The sequence below is a fragment of the Rhinolophus hipposideros genome, assembly GCF_964194185.1.
Source record: "Rhinolophus hipposideros genome assembly, chromosome: 19".
NCBI classification, from domain to species: Eukaryota; Metazoa; Chordata; class Mammalia; order Chiroptera; family Rhinolophidae; genus Rhinolophus; species Rhinolophus hipposideros.
Genome location: NC_138065.1, coordinates 9416933 through 9441963, shown reverse-complemented (window position 1 = coordinate 9441963; position 25031 = coordinate 9416933). Strand labels below are relative to the sequence as shown.

At 43.1% G+C, this 25031-nt stretch overlaps 1 protein-coding gene across 1 annotated transcript in view; it reads right to left on the bottom strand.

Annotated features, from left to right (window-relative positions):
- Positions 1–25031, bottom strand: part of CASQ2 (calsequestrin 2) — a 59494-nt gene that overhangs the window by 21971 nt on the left and 12492 nt on the right. The window contains exons 2-6 of the mRNA XM_081025393.1: positions 13345–13429; positions 10520–10620; positions 8715–8826; positions 5978–6051; positions 414–544 (exon numbers count right to left, since the gene is read on the bottom strand). Coding sequence (XP_080881519.1) covers positions 414–544; positions 5978–6051; positions 8715–8826; positions 10520–10620; positions 13345–13429 — 503 coding nt within the window. The remainder of the gene's footprint in view (positions 1–413; positions 545–5977; positions 6052–8714; positions 8827–10519; positions 10621–13344; positions 13430–25031) is intronic.

Below are 25031 nucleotides of genomic sequence, written 5' to 3'. Positions count from 1 at the left end.
CCTGTAAAATGGAGTTAATAACAATTACCCCATCATGTTAAATAGTAGATAATATTGTTTCCCGAAGCACCTGCCATGGTACTTGGCGTATCAGGAGGCTGCCTCTGTGTCACTGTTGTTATTATTATTGTAGAATTTTACTTACATCTTTGTCTGACTTCGAGGGGATTTGCTGACTGGGAGTAGGTGGTCCAACCCTATCTGCAAGTGTAGACCCACGTTCAGAACACGTAGCGACATCCCTGCCACTGACTGATGACCAACAAAACCATTCTAGTGAGTTCAGTTCTGCTGGGGGTGCTAGCTCCAGGTTGTTGCTCTTGGGGTTCTGAAATGTCAGGCCCGAGGGCTCTTCTCCATTCCCCAGACCTTGGATCCCCCCACTCCACCCCCCTGCATGCCATCTGGGGCACCTTTGGTGCTCCTTCACAAACTCCACGAGCTCCTCTTCTGTGTAAGGTTTGTCAGGGATGGCAACGGGCTCGTCCATAAATGGCTCGTAGAAGTCAACCTCATTCATCTTCAAGGACAATTTCTTTGCAACCTGTGCCAATGAGAAACATCACAATAGTTTCCTTGAATGCTAGCCTACAGTAGCAGTGGATGGTCCATTTACAAGGAGTGTGTGTGTTCTCAGGCAAAGACATGCCTGGTTGTAACTTAAATGTTGTAGTGATAAGAACTCATCACCTAAGACCCGGCTGGACCCATCAAACAAGGACAGATAGGGAGGGAAGAACCTATCTGGCCAACCAAGGCCAAGCATCGTCAGGGAGCAGACAGAATGCAAAGTGGGGAATCTAATTCTACAATCGCCATCACTCCACTGTATTTGCCAGGAGGAGGAAACAAATGTCAACAGAGATGCTCAGTGTCCTGGGACGTGTCAATATAACTGAACCAATTTTGATAGAATAAGTTATTGATAGGAACAATTTAAGGCAGACAGGTATTCAGAATCAGAGGCCAACCTATTGATTCTTGCTCAGTGCATGAACCCTTCTTGTACTTAGGTTGAAGCACTGGCCCTAGGGTTGTCTTAGTCCTGGACTTGTGTGATGGTTTGTCAGACTCTGGGCACTGCCTGCTTGGTTACCAGTCAGAACGTGGCCAACCATCCCGGTTTGTCCAGAGTGGAGGGATTTTCCTGGATTTAGAGTCCCTCTCAGAGCTAAAACTGGGATAGTATCCAGCAAGCCAGGTTGAGTTGCTCACCCTCCACCAGATCAAAAGCTCCGGGAGCCAGACAGAGCCTGGAAGGGATCCCCTCTCTTGATTCAAGTGGCTGCATGGTCTTGTCAGGGCTGAATGGTTGCTGTGTTCGCCTGCAGACCTCTTTTTGTGAAATGATTTGAGAGGCCTGGAATGTGCAGTGCTTTGTAGAAGACCAATGCCATTCTTTTCTAGTTCAGAGCTGTGGTCCAAGAAAGCACAGGGATGAACAGTGGTTTCCTTGAAACTTGAAAGAGCAATTGCCTGAGAGCTGACGCCCTGCGGTGGTAACTGACAATGCAGTGGCCCCCGGGCAGCCGGGACTAATTGGGGAGGGGGCGGAACTGGGTGTTACACAAGGAGGTCCATTCGGAGGAAACATTGGTACCCCTATGGGTTTCATCATCCATTGCTATTAATTCCAGGTTCCAAAAGACATTTCTTAATAGAAAGTACTTAATAGAAAGAAATGCAGCTAGTCCGTCAGCGGAGATTTTACTGCCAAGTTGATTTTGTCTTAAGAGACAGGAAGATGTGGGGTTTTTTCTTACTTTTTTCCCTCTTCCAAGGGTTGGGGGTTGGGGTGGATGATGGGGTGGGGGACATGGGGTAACCAGCAACTGTACAATCAGTGTCTGGTTTTATTCACAGCTCTTCACCAAGCTGGGCCAATCCTAAAATAGGCTTGAAAATGACATTGGATTCTGGCTTTCTGAGCTCACTTACTATGTATATTTTAGGAGCCAAGAAACGGTGCCTATATGAACTGGAAATTGACTGGATAAACAAAAACAATAATAAGAGCAAGCACAAAGAGTACTTGCTACGTGGCAGGCACTGTTACAAAGTGTTTTAGGTGGATTACTTCATGAATCCTCACTTGGATTGTATGAGCTAAAAGTGATTATTATACTTCTTCTACAATGGGGGCACCCAAGGCACAATCGGAGTATCCTACCTGGAGGGGACAGAGCCAGAATTCAAACCCAGGCAGTGGAGTGTTCTAAACTACCAGTGTGCCAGTACGCCAACTTTCCCTTCATTAGAAAATGACCTTCTCCTTGACACTGTAAAGAAAGGAATATACGTCCCTATAAATGTTACATTGGCGCTGCACGTGTTTAGTGAGATGTTTCCCCTTCCTCTGGTAACGCGCTGTCATCAATTTGTTCACCCATCACAGTCCGCTAGAATTCAGACTTCCCGAAGATGAAAAGCAGCTCCTGAGAGCCTCTGTGGAGGTAAGCAGTGTGGGGCCACTTGTGTGTGTGCGTGTGAGCATTGAGGAGTGGGTCTCTGGTCCTTGAATGGCAGTGTCTGGGTCTGCAATGTTAAGATCATGAAACTAAGGTTGAATCATAATGTTCTTAAGTTTAAGTCTGGGGATGGCTGAGAAAACTTTTCCCGAGTCCCCACCACCATCACGGAGTGCCCTCATCATGGATCTTAGAGTATCTCCTTTCATTCTATTAATTGTGGTAGGGATGGAAGGAGATTTAACTGATTGAGGCATTGATTCATTCGTTGACATAAAACAAGTATTTAGTGGGGCCTACTGTATCTGGGCCACTATTCTGGGACCAGACCTGGTTCATGGGCAGAGCACTTATGTGAAAATGGATTTTACTATTGAAAGCCTAAGAGGTCCATATAATGAATTATTTTGTGCCTTTTTGTTTGTTTGTTTGTTGAACTAGTTGGAATAGATTTTGCCAAAGACAAGAAAAACACAATGTACAATGGCCCTTTTTTTTGACATTTGCCTCTAAATGAATTTTGATACAGATGTTTTTTTTACCAGTTAGTAAGCCATTTCAGCTGTTGCAAATGCAACCGACTCACTAAATTTAGGCCTTTTCAATATGTGTCTTCTCCATTAATTTTGTTGAGATAATCACAGCTTCTTTTGGCCCCAGGATGGTTTGAAACATGCTTTTGCTTCTCAGTGTTCATTCCAAGAAAGGAACAAGTCAGTGGGAGGCGACATGGGATAATTAGAACTGACATTTTTCACACTGGAAGGTGTAGGAGAGTGGACGCTATCTTTAGCCTTCTGACCCTCTCTTGCTCCATTTGCTTAGAGATGTTGGGCCCTTGTGTGGCTTGGTTTAGGATCAGGTTCCATAAATCAGGACTGGTCACAAACCAGTGTGCCAGGTCAAACCCCTTGGGAGCTTTTGGAAAATGCAAATTCCTATACCCTGTCAGAAATCCTAGAAAATCCAAATTTCCAGGGCGAGGGTCCAGGAATCCATAGTTTTAAAAGTTCCTTGGGGGGATACCAATATGGGCAGTGCTTGGAAGCTGCTAACTTCCAAATGGACACCGGCAGCCCTGACAGCTCACCCCCTTTACAGTTCTCCAACTCACATACAATAATCCCCTCTTATCTGCCATAACGCTTTCCGTGGTTTCAGCTGCCCGCAGTCAACGGCCGTCCGAAAATATTAAATGGAAAAGTCCAGAAATAAACAGTTCATAAGTTTTAAATTGTGTGCCATTTTGAGCAGCGTGATGGGGGCAGCTATGCTGGACTTCACTATCTCCCACTGGGCTTTGTCACACACACACACCCACCCAATTGATGGGTGCAAGTTCTTAAGTCCCAGGTGGCATTGAGTTCTCTCAGTGCAACAACTCTTCCCTGTGTTCCATGTAGATACAGAGTGTGTCTTTCTCTTTTCGAATGTCATGAAATCCTACCAGGCAGCGTGAACAGTGGCACTCATGACTCAGTATCTTATAGAGGTTTTAGTGAAGAGCCTCTGTGTTCTTAATTATAGCCTGACCTCACCTTCTTCATGGGCCACAGACATGCAGCCATCTGGTTGGGATGGGAAGCACATCTGAAAACTGACACCACCCTGCACTCTGCATTGAACCACCCTTCTAAGAACTGAGGCTTTGTTGCTTGGCCAAGCTTGTCTGCCCAACTCTGTCTTCCCTCAGATGAGTTCTTACCCAGGAGCCATTATAGTCACTCCTGGTCCATCATAACTAAACGTCAGTGATGGATTTAGTTTAGGCTTCTCTGTACCTCCCCTTCTCTACTAATCTCCTCTTCCAGTTTCCATCCTCTTGGGCCTAGACGACTCCCTTTCATGAACAATTGTACTCATAGTGAGCTAACCTTCGCTGAAGGTTACTGTGTGCCAGATGTCAGCTACGTGTTTTACAAGTCTTGCTTCTTTCTCTGGAGGAGGGGAGTACAGACCGTTGACTTTGAAGTTGGGCTGACCTAAGATTCCATCCAGCTGCACAGCCCCTTTTGTGACCAGGAGCAAGTCACTTCACCTCTCGGTGCCCCAGTTTCATCCTCGGTAGGCTGAGAATACGAATTCTTCTTTTACAGGGCTATTGAGAAGATTAAATGAGAAAACCTACAGAAAGCTCTTAGCACAAAGCCTGGCACCTGAAAGGTACTTACGACACTAAATGATAGTTATTACTCTTTCTGTCATTCTTGCTCAAGATTTCTCCCAGCTCTAATTCAACCAATTAGGGTAAACGTTCTTCAAGCTTAGATGACGTAACTTAGATTATGGACCTTTCATCTGGATTGCAGATTTGTAGACAGGGGCCGTATCCATAGAAGTGGTTCAATGTATGTATGAATTGAATGTAACTTCTTTTCATTATAGTCCTTCCCTGCGTTAGCACCTACAGGCTTGTTTTCCACACAACACTTCAAGTTCTCTGAGTGTGTGTGTCATGGGGGTGTTATATGTGTGTGTCGTATGTGTATATTGCTTGTGAATGTATGTGTATGTTACATGTGTGTTGGGGATGTTGTAAGTATGTCATGTATGTGTGTTGTGTGCTATATATGTGTGTGTTGTGCGTATGTTATGCAGGTGTGGGTGTGTACCCTGAATTTCAAGTGTAGGTACAGAGTCTTCTCCTTAATGGGGTGATACAGAGGAAAGGGCAGGGGTTGGGGAGCACAGATTGTCTTAAATTGGGATCTCAGCACTACCATTAATTTGCTGGAGACCTTGGATATTACTTAACCTTACTAAAATTTTCTTTCTTCATCCAGAAAGTGGGGGTTCTTACGTGTCAAAGTTGTTTAAAGGGTTAGAAATAATATAAACACAATATATCAAATTGTGCCCAACACACTGACAGCACTGGATAAATAGTAGCCATTTTAGTACCTAGAGCCAGAGTGCAGTACTCTAACCACAGTAGACCCCAAATAAATTATCCATTGATTCAAGGTCTCTCTCTCTCTGCTGCTCTTATAAAAGCACTTGCCACATCCAGAAATTAAAGAACAATTGAACTATAGACAAGTACATCAGTGACATCTCCTGAAGATGCAGGTAACTTTCTGAAGCACCCAGGGCTTCAGAAGTCAATGCCCCTCCCCATCCCATCCCCCGTCCTAACCCAGAAGAGGTTAAGTATCCAACCCCAGGGAGAGATAGGACAGCTCTAAAGGAAAAGAAAGCAGTGACAATGTCCTGCACACCCTGGGCTCACACATTTCCCATTCTTAATGTTGAACTTGATAATGAGTGGTGCAGCATTTTCACTGGATATTTTCACAAATGCCCTGGCGTGCTGTGAATTAATTATCTTTGTACTCATCTCTTATTCAATAGTGATTTACTACCACTATTTCTAACACTTCTGAAGCAAGTATTACTGGATAGTGGGTGGTTAAGGTTGCTAAAAGGAAAGAGAAGGTGGTGGAAAGTTCAAACATTAATATTTTGTACCTACGAAAAAGTGTTCAAATTGGAGTTTCATAGATACTTACACTTTTGTCGAAGGTAGCAAAAAATTTGATGTAAGGCTGGAATTGTTCAGCTGCTTCTTCAAAAGCCTTGTAATCTAAGAGGTAAAAGATAAAAAGGAGAGACATTTTCAAGATGCAAATTGCAGACATTTCTCTTTTTAAATAATGAAGAGAGAAGTGGGAAGCCAATTAATCCCGATTGGAGACTGATTTAGTAGATATTATTTAGATAAATAATTATTTATTATAGTACTGTATAAACCCACACTTTCCCCAAGGATTTTGAGTTGGCTGGCATTCAGTCACCCCAAAGAACTTTTTACCACACTTTTATATGTTTTATGAAATCAGTAGATGGAAAGAAGAAAACCCAAAGAGTACAACGGAGTGAAAAGGAAATGTCAAACTCCAGACAAAAAGGAAAATTCTTTCACTCACACTCATTGCTAGCTATGTGTGCCCTCTAGAGAGAGTGCAGCTAGCTGTATAAATGAGCACAAAGTAAGGAGAAAATCCACCTTAGTATATAATGCAACTCAATCAAAAATGGCATCACCAAAGTATTTTAAACGTCTTAGCAGGAGCTTTCTGGTAAATCCTAGTTTTTCTTTTCCGGTTTTGTAAGTTTTCCTTTTTTATTCTGAACCCTTGAAAGGATGGTTTAAAGTTAATCAAGACTATACTTGACTCCGGTCCCAAACATGAGTCCATACATGAAGAGAAGCATGAGACCATGTGTGTACGGCCATATTGTGCCTTACTGCACTTCCTCGGGGAAAACAGCCTTAGATGTGAGGCTGATGGTAATGGTAATGGTGGTAGTTATTCCACACAAATTCCGTGTCTTTGAGAGTCAATGATTCATTCTTAACAACATGAACTTTTTCAGTTTCATGGAATTCCACATCCCTTCATCGCCAGTGGCATAGGCTCATGTGAGAATCCCAGGAGCGTGCAGAATTTTCTAATAGTCAACAAAAATACTTCAAGAATACTGTTGGCTCAGGAGACACCAAGATGAGTAAGACAAAAACAATGATCAAAGGCTCACAGCCCAGGGAGAGTTCTGGATCCTCCAAAGACCACAGCGTAGTGTGATAAGTGCTAGAATAGAGGCGAGCACAATTAGCACAGGTGAGAGAGGAACTAGAAACTGTACAAGAACACCTGCATATACTAGTATGCGTTCATGAAACTCATCCTCACAAAATAACTGGGTTGTCACAAAATTTATCGTATAACCTGAGAGTTGGGGTAGAGGATTGGATGGAGGAGAAGGAGATGGGTTGGAGATACGGAGAAGGAACAGAGGTTAAGTGGGAGGGTATAGAAAGTGAAATGGCAGAGTCATAGCTAATCCATTTGTGCCTCTTTAATGTAGTAGTGGGCTCCATCGGAACCCTTTGTTCCCCCTCCCCTGACCCCTTTGTCCCTGATGAACCATTCTCCACCTCTGTAAACGCCTATCCTGATAGAAAGCATGGTCTAGACCTATGTCAGGGGAACTCCCTTTTCTCTGTGCCTTTTAAGATGAAGGGTGGAGCAAACTTAATCCCAGGTTTGTGCTTCAAACTGGGGTCGAACCTTTAGCCTCATTCAAATAGCAGTTGTATTCAGGAAACCTAGCCTAGACTTCTACTCTGATCTCATGAGAAGCACCCCAGAGGTGTCAGCATCTATATAGAAATGTGAAAATTAAAACAAAGTCACCTAAAGAAGGACTGGGACACAACTCCAGGATAGCCACCTTTCCCCAACACCCTCTTAAGGAGGGTGAATAGAGGCTTTTATGTAGTAAATGAGAAGACAGTTCAGTTGGGTCATAGGAGCGAGAAAATTGGTGGGTTGTTGAGATGACTAAAGATGCCATTTGGCAGGTGGGATAGAGACACAGTTTGACAGATAATTCCAAAATATTTTGGAGTTTCCAGAAATAGCCACAAGCAGCCCTTACTTGCACCTCCCCCATGTACTAATGCTACTAGATTTTTTTTCATAGTTACGGCCACTCCCTCCAACACTTTCTCTCTCTCCAAAGCTGAGACACCAGAAAAAGGCTTAACTCATGGGTCTCATGTGGCCAAAGCAGTTTAACAAAAAGGTACTCAGGTAGTTAGTCTTCCTGGTTCCTTCCCTTCCTGACTCTTCCTGACTCCCACTCATCACCCTCACACTCCTGTTATGGGTTGTGCTGATGCTATGATATGTTCCTGTGCCCACCCAAAACCCAGCCACAAAGCTTTGAAAGGCAATATACCCAAGGGTGTGGTGTGCTATTGCAGGCAGCCTTGGTGGTCAGCGGGGCTTGGCCAGCAACTTTCCATATTGTGCTGCAGCTGTGAAGCCCAACCCTACCCAGATTTTCCTCTGATGCTGTCCAAGTGACTGAGAAGTTCTCCAACTAGTGGCCACACGAGCTGCCAACGCCAGGAAGACAGCCCAATATTTGTCCAGTTTTAGGGGAGAATCCAACTGGAGGTAGGCAGGTGGAAAAAGTGGAGGAAGGGCTTTTCTCTCTTCCATAAAACACTCCTGTCTTCAAGTCCAGTGGACGTGGCCCAACCTTAGAGTTCTTTGAGCTCCTCTCCCTGTTTTGCATAATTTATGCCTGTGTCCCCTTGCATGGGGTTTGAGGAAGATTCTCCTCTCTCCCCAGCATAGGTTATCCCAATGACCTATCCTCTTCATGGATAAGCTGACATAACTTGTTGGGGACCTAGCCTTTCCACCAACAGGCTGGGGTTGACAGACAACTTACATTCTGAGTCCTCACTCTTGAAAAAGCCAATGAGTTTGATCTGGTCCTCAATACGTTCAAAGGCCTGGACTTCCAGTTTGCTGTTGAGGATCTCCACTGGATCTTCAATTAGCTGAAATCACACACACGCACACACACACACACACACACACACACACACACAATAAGTTCAAATAAGAGAGCTGTTCTTTCCCCAGACATCAGGCACATAGGCAGAGGGCTGTGGAGACAAGTCGTGGACTTTGTGGTTTGTCCCTCAGCATCCATCCCCCACCCCCCAAAAGGAGCACAGTCTTTTGAGGAACTGATTTTAACTCAAGGAGTGGGCTGAAGGGTCTGGGGGCAATTCTATTTCTCTTGCCAGTTATTGATGCCCGAATGGCATGTGACTCCATTCTAAGGCCAGTGGGTCTCCGGGGAAGATTTGCTGGAAGCTTGGGGAAAGTTGTGCTTTTCGTTTTTTTTTTTTTTTTTTTGCACTTTATTTATTTATTTATTTATTTTATTTAAATATAAATTATTTAATATATATATTAATTTCAGGTGTACAAAAAAATATATACATATGCACTTACAAGAAGAAGTGGATTACAGCATTAGGAATAGAGACAGTGGAAATGCAATGGCTGTGCTTTCCTTTTAAAGAGAACATGGGAAGTTCCTTCCACCCACCCACCCACTGTTGCTTATGAACGAGGAAATGTGATGTATTAAGTTCTGCTGCTGGCTAGCTGATAACCAACTTGAGAACAATCCGCTTGAGGACAAAGCCAATACACTAAAAACAACATTACCCGTGATTTACAGAGAAAAATGGAGCAGGAGCCCTGATTTGATCAAGTCTAAAATCTGCCTTCATTCTGGTTCTCTATTTGTGGGAGCCAATCATGTTGCTTGTTGTTTAAGGTAGCTCGAGTCTGGTTTTTTGTTACATGCTTCGAAAGCACCGGCCTTGCTGATAGAGCTGAGGCCGTGCCATGTTGGCCCAGAGTTGCTGCCCTCAACTTGTTTAAGGCTTGCAGTTCTGGGCCAAGCAGAGACCACAGGCACTTTTTCATTGGAGGAGACTTGCGACTCACTTTTGATTCTCTTTCTCTGGGTTTTTGAGGCTGTGCAGGAAAGGCAATAGGCCACTGTGGACTAGCTGGTAAATAAAGAATCATCCGTATGGGTGTTCTTTTTCTGTATCGGAATCTGTGTTCAAAAGCGGCTGGAACTTCACAGCTGTTATTGAAAATGGGATTTTATCTGTACGTAAACTATTTTTATAGTATTTGTTCCATTCTTTGCTTGAGCATGTGGATTTGAGGGTGGTATAACTCCATGGCTGAGAGGAAGGATGATATTGGGGCCTGATTAGCGATTAGCTCGGTTCCTTTTTATTGTGCTCTGAGTTACCCTTCGTGAAGGGTTTTCAGCTGATGTTACTCCTCTCCCCACCGATCTTCAGATGATTATTCACTTCTCTTTCCCACGCTCCCCACCTCCTCTTCAGAAGCCCTGGAACAAAGCCGAGGGAATTTCAGGGGATGTTGGTGTATGATTGCTAAGAGAATTAACATGTTACTACTACACAGTCCCAATCTGTGACTCTCTGATCACTAATTAAATAGCTTCTAAGATGAGTGAAGGGCCAGCTTCCCAGTGGAAGTAAATAGCACTCCTTAATTCTTTGTGAAGTCTGAGAAATCTGTCTTAGACCAAGTCACGTTATCCAGCTTCTGTGTTCTTACTTTGGGCTTTTAGTTTCCCCTATACCTGAACCCCAAAAGCTCCACGCAGAGCCACTCGGCATAAATGCTTACGTCCAAAAGAAACTCCACCAAGACATCGGCTGCAAACTCGCCGTCAAACTCAATTGTGCGATCACCCTTAAGAACGTACAGGCTTCCTTCTTCATCAAAACCTGGAAGAAACAAAGAGTTCCCAAGACAAGGTCATCCTGATGTAGGAAGAGCCATCCTGCTAGCCAACATCTGGCTCAGGATCCCTGGTGACAGTGGGGTCAGGATCAGTGGAACTAGCATTAACACTAGGAGCAGTTCCCTGGAAACCAAAGTGTAAATTTAGATCAAAATAGTCAAGAACCAACAATTCCACCTGGATTTTAATGTAAAAGAAAAACTTATTCCCCACACCTCCCCTGCTTTAATTTTCTAAAAATGCTGCTGACCCCATTCTCCTTATCAAAAAGTGTTAATGCCCACTGTCCACCTGACTCCTTAGGCTGCCATTCAAATCCCTGCATAACCTCATGCCAACCCTATCCTTTACATCCTCCCTTGGGTGGACCTGTACTCCTTTGAAAACTGCTCTCTAAACCCCTGTAGCTCCCTTTGCTTCTTGCCCACGAGCTGATGCAAAGAAAAAATAAAAAAATAAAAGAAAAGTCACAGAGCGTGATTCTCTACACATATGTTCACCTCGTTCCTCAAGCCTGGAGGGACCTCCACCTTCCTCTTCCATATTGGTCAGCAACTTCAAGTCTCAGCTTAGGACTCGTTTTTCCCAGGATGGCCATTCCAGTGTCTCCTACAACTGTTGATCTTCTCTGAGCTCCATGTGTAGGTCCTTAGAATAACATTAGGCTCTCTAAGGTATCTTGGTGTCATCTTGGTATCTCAGGGCATCACACAGAGCCTGGACCCATGGGGCACCCAACAAATGTTTGTGGCCAGAACGAATAGCTTGCTTTTCTAGAGTAGCTGAATTCTGCACATCCTCTTTTTCCAGTTAGCTGAGAATGCTACAAGGTCTGCATCTTCTTTTCTACCCTGCATCGCTCTGGGTGTAATGCTGTGTATTTTAATAAATGCTTGCTGAAAGACTGCATTTCCCCCCCAGGAAGGCTAAACAGCTGAGGCTGCCATATAGTTCGACTACATGGCATCCTTAATTCCTTAGATTAATTGTTTCCAAATGCTCTATTAGCTGGAGAATGCTTTCTTCAGATGAATTCCTCTGCAGAATCTCTATGGGAAAGGAGGCTGGCCCACTGCCGGCTGTGTCCTAGAGCACATCTGAAGAGCCCTGCCACACTACAGAGCACTATTCTTAAATCCAAAGGAGCAACGCACCATGTATCCTTGAAGCTGACAAGGACTGATCACAGGGGTCCCAGAGTTGAACATCAGCCAGTATCCTGCTCTGAGTGAAACCACTTAGGAGGCTGTCGACACAGGCTGATGGAGACCAAACTCAGGCAAATGGAAGAGAGGATGGAGATGAAGCAGTGGGTTCACACAACACAACTGTCCTGTAAACTCCAAGGATCAAATCATCGGAAAGAACCTGCCCCACTTCCTCCAGGCTGAGCTTGGAGAAAGGCTCATTTAGGCTTTTCAAACCCCATCACATCTTCCACTGGGAGAATATCCATTGGTCCATTCTTACCATCACTTGCCCAGCTTGTCTTCCCTAAATTTTTAGATTGCTGGAACACTAGTGTTTTTCTCTAACTAAATTTACTAGAAAGTCAACTTCTCATTAGAACACAGGAAGGGAGAAGACTATGGAATCAAAGGTGCTGGGGGAGTAGAAAGAATTCATTAAATTGCTTTTGACTAAGGAAAGAGTTTAATATACTTTGCTCCCCTGCTCAAGGGGAAAAAATATTCCTTAATTCGTCTCTAGGAAAAGAGGGACCACAGACATTCTTAATAATCCATTATCATTTTATAGTCCTGATTTCTTCTTTACGTCTAACAAATACTGTCTCCTACAATTTAAATCTTAAAAAAGGCAATGCACGTTTTTTAAAAAATAAAATAGAAAACAGTTGTTTGTAATACTTGAAGATAATGAACTTTCATGTATCTAAACCTATTTATTGAACCACCACTATTTTCTTTTCCCCTGTGCTTACTATTCCAAATCCAATTAACCTTTCTTCAAAGGTCCTGTTTTATAACCTCCCGCGATTTTTTTTTTTTAATAGCCATTCTTCACTGACCATGCAGAAAGACTGAAATGGTCAGTGTATGTGTGTGGGTGTTTGAAAGCCAGAGAAGTTACCTGTTTTCTCCCTCTTTGGAATTAGAAGTGTAAGAATCTTAAAGCACATTTGCACTTAAGCACGACATGTTGACAAAAGAGATCACAACTCTCCCTGGGCAGTCACCTTAGCATACCTCATCTAAAACCTCCCTCTCATCCTTGGTGACAATGTCCAGCTTGGATTTAGTCTTAAATTTAGCAAGCACTGGGACCACAGAGTCACTACCATGAATGCTATTTTTGTTGGCTGAGATAAGAAAATAATAGGTGATAGAAGGAGAGATGTGATCTCCCTCAGAGATCACCATGACAGTGAAATAGAGAAGCTGGCTTTTTAACCCCAGCATCTGAAAATAAAGGTTCGTCTCTCTAGTGTCAATTTTTCCAGGAGGAAACACTCTTCCAGGCACTGATACAAAGATATATTAAATGATTACTGTAAAACTTTTCAATTCAGGTCATGATTTATTTTTATGAAACTCTTCTACAATCCAAGATGAAGGTATGCAGGATCATAATGATGAAAATAAATATAAGATCCAGCTACCATGCAAGAATAAATGAAACTATACTTTTTTTTTTTGCAAGACACTTCTGCTTCTTCCTGATAGATCCGAAAAAAAATCACACTCACCCAGTTTCTTGGCAAGCTTGGCTTCTTTCTTGGCATCTACCATCACAAAACCTATATCTTTATGTTCCAGGACCTGGGCCACAAGCTGAAAGGAAAGGTGAGTAGAAGAATATTATCACAAGACAATATTATGAGATATTGACAGGAGGGTTTTCCTCCTTGTGTTCTGTTACTCTGTGACCAATTCAAGCAGCAGTGAAGGGATTTTATGCTTATCCCTTCAGAAGAAGGATGATTCGGCAGAATGCTGAGAACCAAGAAGAGAAAAGGTGAGGACCAGACCAAAGGTACAAGATTTGGAAGAATATATCCACTACCACATGCCCTTCTCTGCCCACAATTTGAACTGCGAGAGAGGAGACTCAGAAAGGAAGCAAAGAGTACTCAGGTGCTCATGGATACCTGACAAAGTGCCCTGAGTCCCTCCCCAGCCACCATACTAACAGATGTGTAGTGATATCTCATTATGGTTTTAATTTGCATTTTTCTCATGGCTAATGATGTTGAATATTTTTTTCATGTAATTATTAATCATTGTATGTTCTCGTCCATGAACCGCCTCTTCATGTCTTTTGTATATTTCCTAAATGGATTTTTTTTGTTATTTTTTGGGATTTTTGTTTTTCAAACTTGATTTTAAAAAAAAATTTTATATTAAAGTTTTAATGTACAATTAGAAGGTTTGTGATACAAATTCCCCCACTACTTTTTCATTAGTTTTTTCTTTATATTATACTTACTTTTTAAACATTTTTATTAAAATATAGCAATCATACGATATTATATTAGTTTCAGATCTACACCATAGTTATTCAAACGTTATATACCTAAAGAAGTAATCACCCCGATAAATCCAGCAACCGTCTAACACCATATTATGTTATCACCATATTATTGACTATATTCCTCATGCTGTACATTACATCCCCGTGACTTACTTGCTTTATACCTGAAAATTTGGACCTCTTAGTCCCTTTATCTTGCCCCCCCCCTTTTTAATTTTTCAATTACAGTTGACATTCAATATTATTTTGTATCAAGTTCAGGTGTACAGCATAGTGGTGAGACATTTGTATAATTTAAGAAGTGGTCCCCCTTACGAGTCTAGTGCCCACCTGGCACTATACATAGTTATTACCATATTATTGACTATATTTCTCATGCTTTACTTTACATCCCCACGACTATTTTGTAACTACCATTCTGTACTTCCTAATCACTTCACCTTTTTCACCCCCCTCCCACTTATCACCCCAATAAATCTAGTACCCATGTGACACCATACGTAGCTGTTACAATATTATTGACTATATTCCATATGCTGTACCGTACATCCCCATGACTACTGTGTAACAACCAAGCTGTACTTCTTAATCCCTTCCCCTTTTTCACTCACTCCCAAACCCCCTCCCATCCGGCAACCATCAATATGTTCTCTGTATCTATGAGTTTGTTTCTGTTTTGTTTGTTTATTTTTTTCTTTAGATTCCACATATAAGCAAAACCACATTGCATCTGTCTTTCTCTTACACTCCACTCAGCACTGATTCGATCCTCTGCTTTATCTACTCTGTTGTTGATTCCTTCAAGTGTATTCTTCATTTCAGTTATTGTATTCTTCACTTCTGACTGGTTGTTTTTTTATGGTTTCTATGTTTTCGTTGTTGTTGTTGTTATTGTTGTTGTTTATTTTTTATGCTTGCTATCTCTTTGTTGAAGTTCTCATTAAGTTCCTTGAGCATACTTATAACCATTGTTTTCAACTCCATCTCTAGTGGGTTGCTTGCCTCCATTTCAATTAGTTCTTTTTCTGGAGTTTTCTCCTGTTCATTCATTTGGGACGTATTTCTTTGTTTCCTCATTTTCACTGCCTCTCTGTGTGTTTCTATGTCTGAGGTAGATCTGCTTTATCCTCCAGTCTTTGCCGGATGGCCTTATGTAGTAGGTGCCCTGTGGGGTCCAGTGGCATAGTCTCCCTGGTCATCTGCTCCGGGTGCTCCAGGAGTGTCCCTTGTGTGAGTTGTGTGTGCTGTCCTGTTATAGTTGAACTTTGGTTGCTATTGGCACGTCAGTGGGGGAATTGGCCATCAGGTTGATTGGCTGTGGCATTTGGCCACATCCACAGCTTACCGGCTGCTGTGCAGGGTGCTTATTCCACTGAGTGGGATTCACCCCACTGGGTTGTGGTATCTGCTGAGATTGCCCTTTGGGTTTGCATCTTGTCAGGCTAACTGGGTAATGCTCTGCTGTGCTCTGAGCCAACCTCCAAGTATGGTGGTTCTGGGGCCTCTTGCCAGGGGCTCCAGTGCAGGCCTAGGTCACCCACTGCCTGTGCCTGGCCAGGAACTACCAGATAGGAGCTACAAAGCGTTCCACAATTGTTTGCTGCCTGTGTTAACCCTGGAGGCACATGGGAGAAGCCATGCTGTGAACCAAGGATGTGTGCCACCAGACGGCCTGGGGTAGTTCCATAAAATGCCAGGACACTCTGAGGCCTACTGCTCCCTGACAACTCCCTTAAGTTTCAGCTGCTGATAAAGCCTCTTACAGTAAGCAAGTTGAGTGAGGTGGGGTCTCAGGGAGTGGGAAGAGTTGTGGTCAACATGTTGATGTAGACTCTGGTTTGGTGCCATTGCTGAGCCTGGAGCTGCTCAAAACAGCTGCTCTCAGTGTGTCTCAGAGCACACTGAGGTCAGTAGCTACCCACCTGTGGCCATGGACTCTTGTAGATTTCCAAGAAAGAGTGCAATATGGGTGGGGCTGCCTGTTCATGGAAAAGTGCCTCTGGTGTTGGGTGAGGTCCCAGTGAGTCAGCAGGGTGGAGGAAGCAGAGCTCACCAGACCAATCAGCTTCAGATTTGGTCTGTGGGGGAGGGCTTAACACAGGAAAGATGGTGCCTGCCTGCCTGCCTGCTACATGGGAGAAGAACCCCACATAGAGAAAATGGTCCTCCAGCCATTGCTATGAAGCCATACACCTCAGTCTGCCCCTGTATGTCTCTGACAACCCCTGAGTTACTGTTCCTCTGCTGGAGCCCAAGGTGACCACCCGGGAGTGAGAGAGTCTGTGCTTGGGCTATTTAAGAGGACGTCTGGATTCCCTGAAGCCTTCTGTTCCACCCAGATGGTCAGAATCCCCACTGTTTTTCATAGCCAGATGTTGTGGGGTCTCTTTTTTCTGGCTCCAGTACTCTGGGCTGGGGAGACTGGTTTTCAGCTGTGGTTTCTTGCTCCTCAGGGGTGAACTCTGCAGCCGAGATATTCCTCCCAGTTCTCAACCACCACATGGAGGTTTGGTGCTAGCCCGTTTTGCATCTCCGCCTCTCCTACCAGTCTTGAAGTGGCTTCTTCTTTATATTCTTAGTTATAAAACTCCTGTTCAGCTAAACTTTAGATGATTCGCCAGGTTCTATAATTTAGTTGTAATTTTAATGTGTTCACAGAAGGAAGTAGGCACAGTGTTTACCTACTCCACCATGTTGGATCTCTTTCCTAAGTGGATTGTTTTTCTGATTGTTGATTTTTGAGAGTTCTTTAATATTAGCCTTTTGTTGAATATGTGGTTTATAATTTTCTTCCACTCTGCAGCTCATTTTTTCATATTCTTAATAGGGTCTTTGGAAGAACAAAATATTTTAATTTTGATGAAATCCAGTTTGTCAGTTTTTTAAAAATGAATTGTGCTTCTATTGTTAAGTCTAAGAATTCTTCCCCTAGACCTAGATACTGAAATCTTCTATTTTTTTCCTAAAATTTTATAGTTTTACTTTTATATTTAAGTCCTTGATCTACTTTGAGTTAAATTTTTTGTAAGGTGTGAGATTTATGTTGAGTGTTTTGATTTGTGTTTTGTTTTGCCAGTGGATGTCCAAATGTTCCAGCACCATTTGTTGAAAAGGCCATCTCCCTTCCATTGAATTGCTTTTTCATCTTTGTCAAAGATCAGTTTACATAATTACGTGGGTCTATATGCTGCTTTCTTCATTCTCTTCTGCCAAAAACACATACTCTTGATTACAGTAGCCATATAGTAAGTCTTGGAAGTGGGTTGACTACCTCTTCCTACTTTATTATTCTTTTTCAAAATTGCTTTAGCTAGTATAGTTCCCTTTGCGTTCTATATAAACGTTAGAATAATCTTGTCCGTATTTACAAAAAAAACTTATTAAGATTTCGATAGGAATGGCATTGAATCTTTAAATCTATCAACTTGGGGAGAATGGACATATTTATTATACTATGCTAAGTCTTCCAATTCATGAACATGGTATGCCTCTCCATTCATTTAGAACTTCTTGGATTTCTTTCATTAGCACTGTGTAGTTTTTAGCACATAAGCAGCACACCTTTTTATTTCCTTGTGTTTCCTACTGCACTGGCAAGAACTTCCAGCGCTACGTTGAATAAGAGTGGTGAGAGTGAAGGTCTATGCCGTGTTTTTGCTCTTAGTGATTTGTTCATTTTTCCTTTCAGTTCTATCAGGTTTTGTTCCACATATTTTGCATGTTTGTTCTTTGGAACATATACCTTTAGGATATCTTGTTTTCTTGGTGAATTGACACTGGATCTATTTGGCTCCATAACTTGTGCTATAAATCCCTCTACTTTCCCTTACATGGTTGCTTCTCGCATGTCTCTATTTTTGTCTCCCTTTCTTTTCCCCAGCCTCTGTGGCTTCTCCCTTAGATTTCCTCTCTTGTTATAACTCCTCGGAGGGCTTTCTTTGGCTATTCATTCTTCCCTCCCTGACCACCTCACATGATCCCGTTCTCTTTCTTTCTGCCTGGGTCCTAACACTTCTGTTCCACAAAGGCTAAGGATATAAGGCAGAAGCACAGAAAGCTGCTCTGTGGAGTGCCTCTGGTGACTATAGGGGAAGGGCCAGGTAACAAAGGATATCTCTCACCACTCATGCAACTTTCTCTCCTCTCTTGGAGTTTGACTGGGAATAGGTGAAGCGTAGGATGAAAGACATCATCATCAGAATTTATGTTCTGACTCATCTTGAGCCTTCCTGCAATGTTTAAACAGGCCAGTCTTTCTGCAAAGTCATTTGGCTTTGGTCTATTGCATTCAATTTATGAGACAAGGTCATTTTTGAACGAGTTTTTTTTGTTTTCAGTTTAAGCCATTCTGTTCTATTTATTTGTGCTGTCAAAACTTTAACTTAAATGTATTCAAGTTAATGTATTTAAGTCTGTCATTCAAAATTATAATGATAAGAGCTAATGGCTTTGTGATAGTAGTAAGTTTTCCCACTGCTAGAGCATGGGCCTCTGACAGTGGTTCCTAAACTTCAGTTTGCACAAAAATCACCTGGGGTGCTGGTTAAAATGGGGTTTCCTCAGCCTCAGCACCAGAAAGTAAAGAATAGAGCTGGGGTGGAACTCAGGAAGCTACATTTTCATAAACCACACTACCACACCCCATGATTCTGACACAGCAGATCTCATACCACACTCTGGAAAACACTGCTATAAATTGTTGTCAACTCATCCACAAGTGATATGGCATGACATTTTCCACCTGTACCCATGGGATCATACCTGGCCCTATTGGCCCCTCTACCTTCAGCATACGAGAGAAATATTAATATCAGTAAGAATATAAGAAATTAACTATGAAAAATAAATACAGAATTTAACTCTGACCTCTCCTAGGTATATGCCACCAGTTTTTGTTGGTTTTTAGGTAAATGCAAATGTGTGCCTGTCCTAGGCATGTAAAGCCTGGTCTTCTAGTTACCTGGTTGACATTTATATGTGACTTTTGAAGATATATGGATGGAAGAGGCAGACAAACTCAGTTCTGTTTTCCTGGTTTCCTGTTTAACTAAGCCTAGCCAATCACTGCCCTGAGCATGGATGGATAGAGAGAAGCGACACGCACAGATGGGCCAAGAACCCATGCTAGCTGAGACCTGCCCACCTCTTCCTTGGCACACTTACACACAATCCCTGCAGTGCCCCATCACTCTTGCCTCCCACCATGATTAGGACCAAAGCCTGCCCACTTGAGTTCTGTCATCACTTCCATCAGCCCCAGCAAACACCCTTCATGGGCCTAAGCCAAGGATGTGCAGGGCTGGCTGCAACCCAAGAGAGAACAGTAAGACCAGCGTGGGGCGGGGGCGGAGGGAGGGCGGAGAATGGCTATGATGAAAGCCAGGGATCTTCTGGGCTGACTTATGACATGACCAGTTCCCTCCAGGACCAGGACCCCTGCAGAGCTGATGCAGCAGGCATTGTCTCTCAAGCCTCTCACACGTGGCTTGATCTCACCTCCAGCTTTGCGCTGGCCCTAAATCTTCAGCTTATGTGTTCCTTTCTCTACTGCAACCAAGTATCACTTCTCCCTCAGCTTGCTGCCGGCCTTGGCCACCCTTGGCTGCAAAGCCCAGCTCCAGGCTCATATTTCACTCCAGCCTCCTTTCTGTGACTTCCAATAGCCCATCATAAAGACACAGCACCCTGACACTTAATTCTCAACCGCGACAGTTGTGTCTAAGTCTCTTCAGTAGTGACGCTTTCTTCTCTAAGGAGAAGGAACCTGTTTTGTGCTTTTCTTTTGTATCTCATATAGTTCCTTAGAAACACTCAGTATACTTTGCATGAGAGGATGGGCTAGCCCAAGTACTTCTCAAACTCAAGCGACATTTGAACCTAAGAGAAAGAGGCAATTTTTACCCATTACAGTGATTAGGAGCTACAGATATGAGAAGGAGAAAAGCTAGAGTCATTCACTATGTCTCCTAAATTCTAGAAAACTGGAATACTCTTTTCAAATCTGACTGCAACTTTCTCAGATCGGCTTATAATCTTTCCTCTGCTGGTTTTGTTTGTTTGGTTGGTTGGTTGGTTCGTTACTTCTCAAATGGTCTCACCTATTGTCTTCTCTAGAGAAAGGGGTTGTCTCTTACTGTTTGGTATATGTAGCCACGGACATTAGTACTCATTCTTTCCAGAAACATTAGGATTTGCTTTGACCATTGCTAGTTCTTTTGAGTAGAAAAATAACTTTATCAGAAAGTTCTATGAGATATGCATAATTCAATAGCAAGGAGGTGGACATTCGTAGTATACCGTTACTCTCTCTTTTTTAATATTGCATTGTGTAGGTATGGATTGTGACCCTGTTACCTCTGTAATGATGGGGTCAAAGTAGCTCCCATCTTTAAATGAATAAATGACCAGGGATAGTATTGCCCAGTGGTTAAGAGCACAGGGCTTGGAATCAGAGGCCTGGATTCCTGGCTTGGTCCCAAGTGTTGTGACTCCACAGTAAAATATGGACAATAACAATATCTATTTCATAAGGCTGCTTTGAAGATTAAGTGAGATAAAGTACGTAAAGTGCTTGACACAGTTCTTGGCATGCAGTAAGTGCTTAATAAATGTTAGATTTCCTTCTTACTATTATGAGAGCTTAATATTATGAGAGCTGGAATTGGCACCTATCTGTGCAATTCAAAAAATACCAAAGCCTGATACATTGGAATGAAAAGAGAACGGTAATTATTAACCTACTGTGAGGACCTACTCTGATCAAGGTCTGTGCTAAACAAAAGTGTATAAGACACATTTCTGTATCAAGGACCTTGTCGTTTCATTAGGGAGGAAACAAATGGAAAATTAGGTAGGTGCTAAAGGAGTAGAAAATAAAGGCTATGAAGACTTGAGGGGGTCGGGGAGAGAGAGTGCACGCAGGGAAAATAAATCATGCAGATCCCAGTGGGCTGTGATACGTACTGTGGATTTAATTCCCATGCACTCAGGATGAAATCTAAAATCCCTAATATGGCCAACAAGGCCCTGCACAGTTTGACCCGCCTGCCTCTCCAGCCTCATTTGGGGCCACTCCGCCTCTTAATACACTCTTCTTCAGTTCCTGAAACCTTGTCAGCTGTGTCCCCAAGCCCTAAGCCAGGCATGAGCGGCAGCTGCCTGCAGGGGGTGCCTTGCTCTAATTCACACACAAAGGCATTAAACATGGAAATGTGTGCCCTTCCCTCTCGCTACAAGACCCTTCCCTCCATTCTTCGCCAACTCCTACTATCATTGAAGTCTACCCATAAATGTCAGCTCAAAAGGCATTGCCTGACTCCCAGTCTGAACTGGGTGCTCTTTACACGTGTCCATAGTGACCTGTGCTTTTCCTTCACAACTCTTTCTCGGTTTGTAAGTACACGTTAGCTTACGATCATTGGTCTATCAACTATCCACCTCCCTATCTCTTTTCTCCCTATACTCTCTGGTACCTAGTAGAGAACCTCAGCAGAGGAGATCTCAAAAAATATTGGTTCCTTGCCTTCTGTATGATCTCACTTACGTGTGGAATCTAAAAAACAAAACTGAATTCATAACTACAGAGAATAGATTGGTGGTGGCCAGAAGCAGGGGGTGAGGGTGAGGGTAATGGGTGAAGGGGGTCAAAACATACAAAAACTTACAGTTATAAGATAAAAAAGTCCTGGGGATATAATGTACAGCGTGGTGACTATATTAACAATACTATACTATATATTCGGAAGTTGCTAAAAGAGTGAATCTAAAACAGTTTGCATAACAAGGAGAAATTTTTTTAGTAACTACAAAGTCTGACAATTAATTTCATGAACTTGTTGCAACAGTGTGGCTAACCTTTTTTGATATAAGAAGGATTATTTATTATGAGTTTTTACCAACTGGACAGTTAACCAAGTTTACTATTTGGAAGTGAGGAGAAGAGTGCATGAAAAAGTTAGACGACCTGAACTTTTCCCCAAAATTCAAGGCTCTTGCATCACGACAATGCACCAGCTCACACGGCACTGTCTGTGAGGGAGTTTTTAGCCGGTAAACAAATAACTGTATTGGAACACCCTCCCTACTCACCTGATCCGCCCCCCCAATGACTTCTTTCTTTACCCGAAGATAAAGGAAATATATTTGAAAGGAAGACATTTGGATGACTTTCAGGACATCAAGGGTAATACGACGACAGCTCGGATGGCCATTCCAGAAAAAGAGTTCCAGAATTGCTCTGAAGGGTGGACTAGGCACTGGCGTCGGTGCATAACTTCCCAAGGGGAGTACTTGGAAGGACACCGTAGTGATATTCAGCAACAAGGTATGTAGCAGTTTATCCAGGATGAGTTTGCAAACTTAATTGTCCCACCTTCATATGTATGGGGAAAGATGTTAACTATACTTATTGTGGTGATCATTTCCTATAAATAATCATTATATTGTACACCTACAATGAACACAATGTTATATGTTAATTATATCTCAATGAAAAATTTGTTTCATTGACTATATTTTCATAAAATGAAAATAACAAGAAGATATTAAAGGCATCCGGTTACATTGATTAATGGAGATGTTGTATTTCTAAATTCATCTGTAAAATGAAAAAGTGATAAACACTGCTATATTTTTCTCCTATCACTTAAATCCTAAATCATAGGGTGAACATTCAATTCCTTAGTTTCAAGAAAATCTACTTTTACTGATCTGAATGTCATCCTGAAAAGTACAATTGTTACTTTCTTTTTATTTGTACACTGAATGTATTACTATTTCACATCCACGTTACAGGTGAAACAGTCTTTAAATTGTCACTTTTCAGGGGCCATGTTCCTGTGGTAGATATCACCTTTAAAGTGTGATGTGAAAAATTTTAAATTAAGCACCTTCCTATGGAAATTGAGATGTCTGGCTTTCCTTGAGAAGTCAGAAAAACTGGGCCCACATTGCTATCTTGCAGCAAAATATTAATTAGTGAATAATGAACAGAAATTTGAAAATTAGTTTCTTAAATGAATGGATGAATGCAAGAGGAGACTGCCTGGAGGAGAGGAAGCCAGCTAGACCCTGAATGAGGAGGCGTGTGTGGGTCGGCAGAGGTGAGCAGCAGAGCATCCCAGGAGGAAGAAATGGCATAAGCAAAGCTTTGGAAAGCTTGCTTGCAGGCTGTGTAGGAGGACAGGCTGAATTACTTGAGCAGAGGGCTTCTCTGGGGATACTTGAAAGGAGTAGTGTGTTTAAGGCAAATGAAGAAATGAGTGTGAAAGACTCTGAATATTAGGACTAGCGGTTCTGATTCGGAAGATATCTTTGAATAAAAGAGCGATATGACTAATTTGAGTTTGGAGAAGGTGATCTTAGGGCATAGACAGAAAGGAGGGTGGAAAGGAGAGGCGACAAGGTAGGAGGCTGATGCCATAGTCTGAGGGGGAGATGACTGGTCTCAGACCGAGGCAGTGGATGGAGAAGATGTAACTTGTGAGGCGATGTGATAAGTGGAGACCTGGTAACCCCCCTGTGGCTTTGGAGAGAAAAGGGAGGGAGGCCAAAGGAGAGGAGGAGGCAAGATGATTCCAGGGTCTCCAGCCAGGGAACCGAGTGGAGGACAAAACAGTGATGTCAGAAGGGCATGCCAGAACGAGGGCAATGTTCTCAGCCTGGATTTTGATGCAATCCAGCCAAGAGCTGGAGCTGCCAACCTTGAGCTCAGGGAAGAGGTCCTGAGTGGAGCTGTGCTGGTGAAAGGTGAAGGCGTGAAGGTGGGAGACATCTTCGGGGAGGAGAGAGCATGAGGAAACCGCAGGGTCAGGACTGGCTGTCTCATCTCAGAGGAGGCAAGAGCAGGAAGAGGAGCCTGCCCTGGAGGCAGAGGGGATTGTGGGAGAAGCAGGAAACATAGTGACTCCAACATCGCAGAAGGAGAGAAGCTCAGGGAATGGGTAGTCGAATCAAATGTTTGAGAGTGTCATAGGGTGGGACCCCCATGAAGTCTCTCCTTTCGGGACCGGTAAGTCGCCGGTGACCTTTAAGAGAGGAGCTGGGACAGAAGCCAGAACACTGGGAATTAAGCAGTTGAGTGGGTGGCAAGGACATGTTAGAGCAGGTGTGGGTCACTTGTTCAAGAAGTTTGCCCATGAAAGGAGGGGGGAACTAATAAAGAAGCACCAGGGGACACGTTCCCTGGGCTGTGAGACTGCTCCCTGGGCTTCAGAGGATAGTACCTGCAATATGCCAGGGGCCTCTACGTCTACACAGGTCCCTTCAAGCCCATCCCTTTGTAGGACTTCTCAGCTCCAATTTAGGGACAGAAAGGAAGAAAGTGACATTTATACCCCTTCTTAAGAACAGTCTTCATGGAGAAAGAGAAAGATTCATTTGCTTCATGGTCAGAGCGAAGGTGGGGAAAGTAGAGAAAAGGGACTGGTTACTTATTGAAAGGAGCTAAGAGGAGGTTACCTTCTGCAGGATCAAGAATCTGAAGAAAGAAAAAAAAAATCTGAGGACTGAGGAACTGGGGGGAAACGTCAGGTCTTTGTTCAAAGTGAATGTCCCTCTGGCCAGCCATTAAAAATACCCTGGCTGCAACCCTGCTCTTTCCATGGAAGCCAAGAGCCCAACGGCTGTTCTCACCCACTGTCCCTGATACCATCTGGCGACATGTCAAACAATTCAACAACTGTGTGTCCTCCCCTGAAACTGGGAGAGCTGACGCTTATCTCCGGTAATCTCCTGTCACTTTCCACTGCCCTCGAATGAGGCCTGAGCTATGTATAGCTGGGGGTTGGCACGTGATATGTCCAGGCAGGAGGCAGGCGAGGAAATGGAACAGCTATTTTATGAGATTCAGGTGAACAATGGGGCCCCTGAGGATTGGCTTGGGTGGCCTCTGAAAGAACCTTG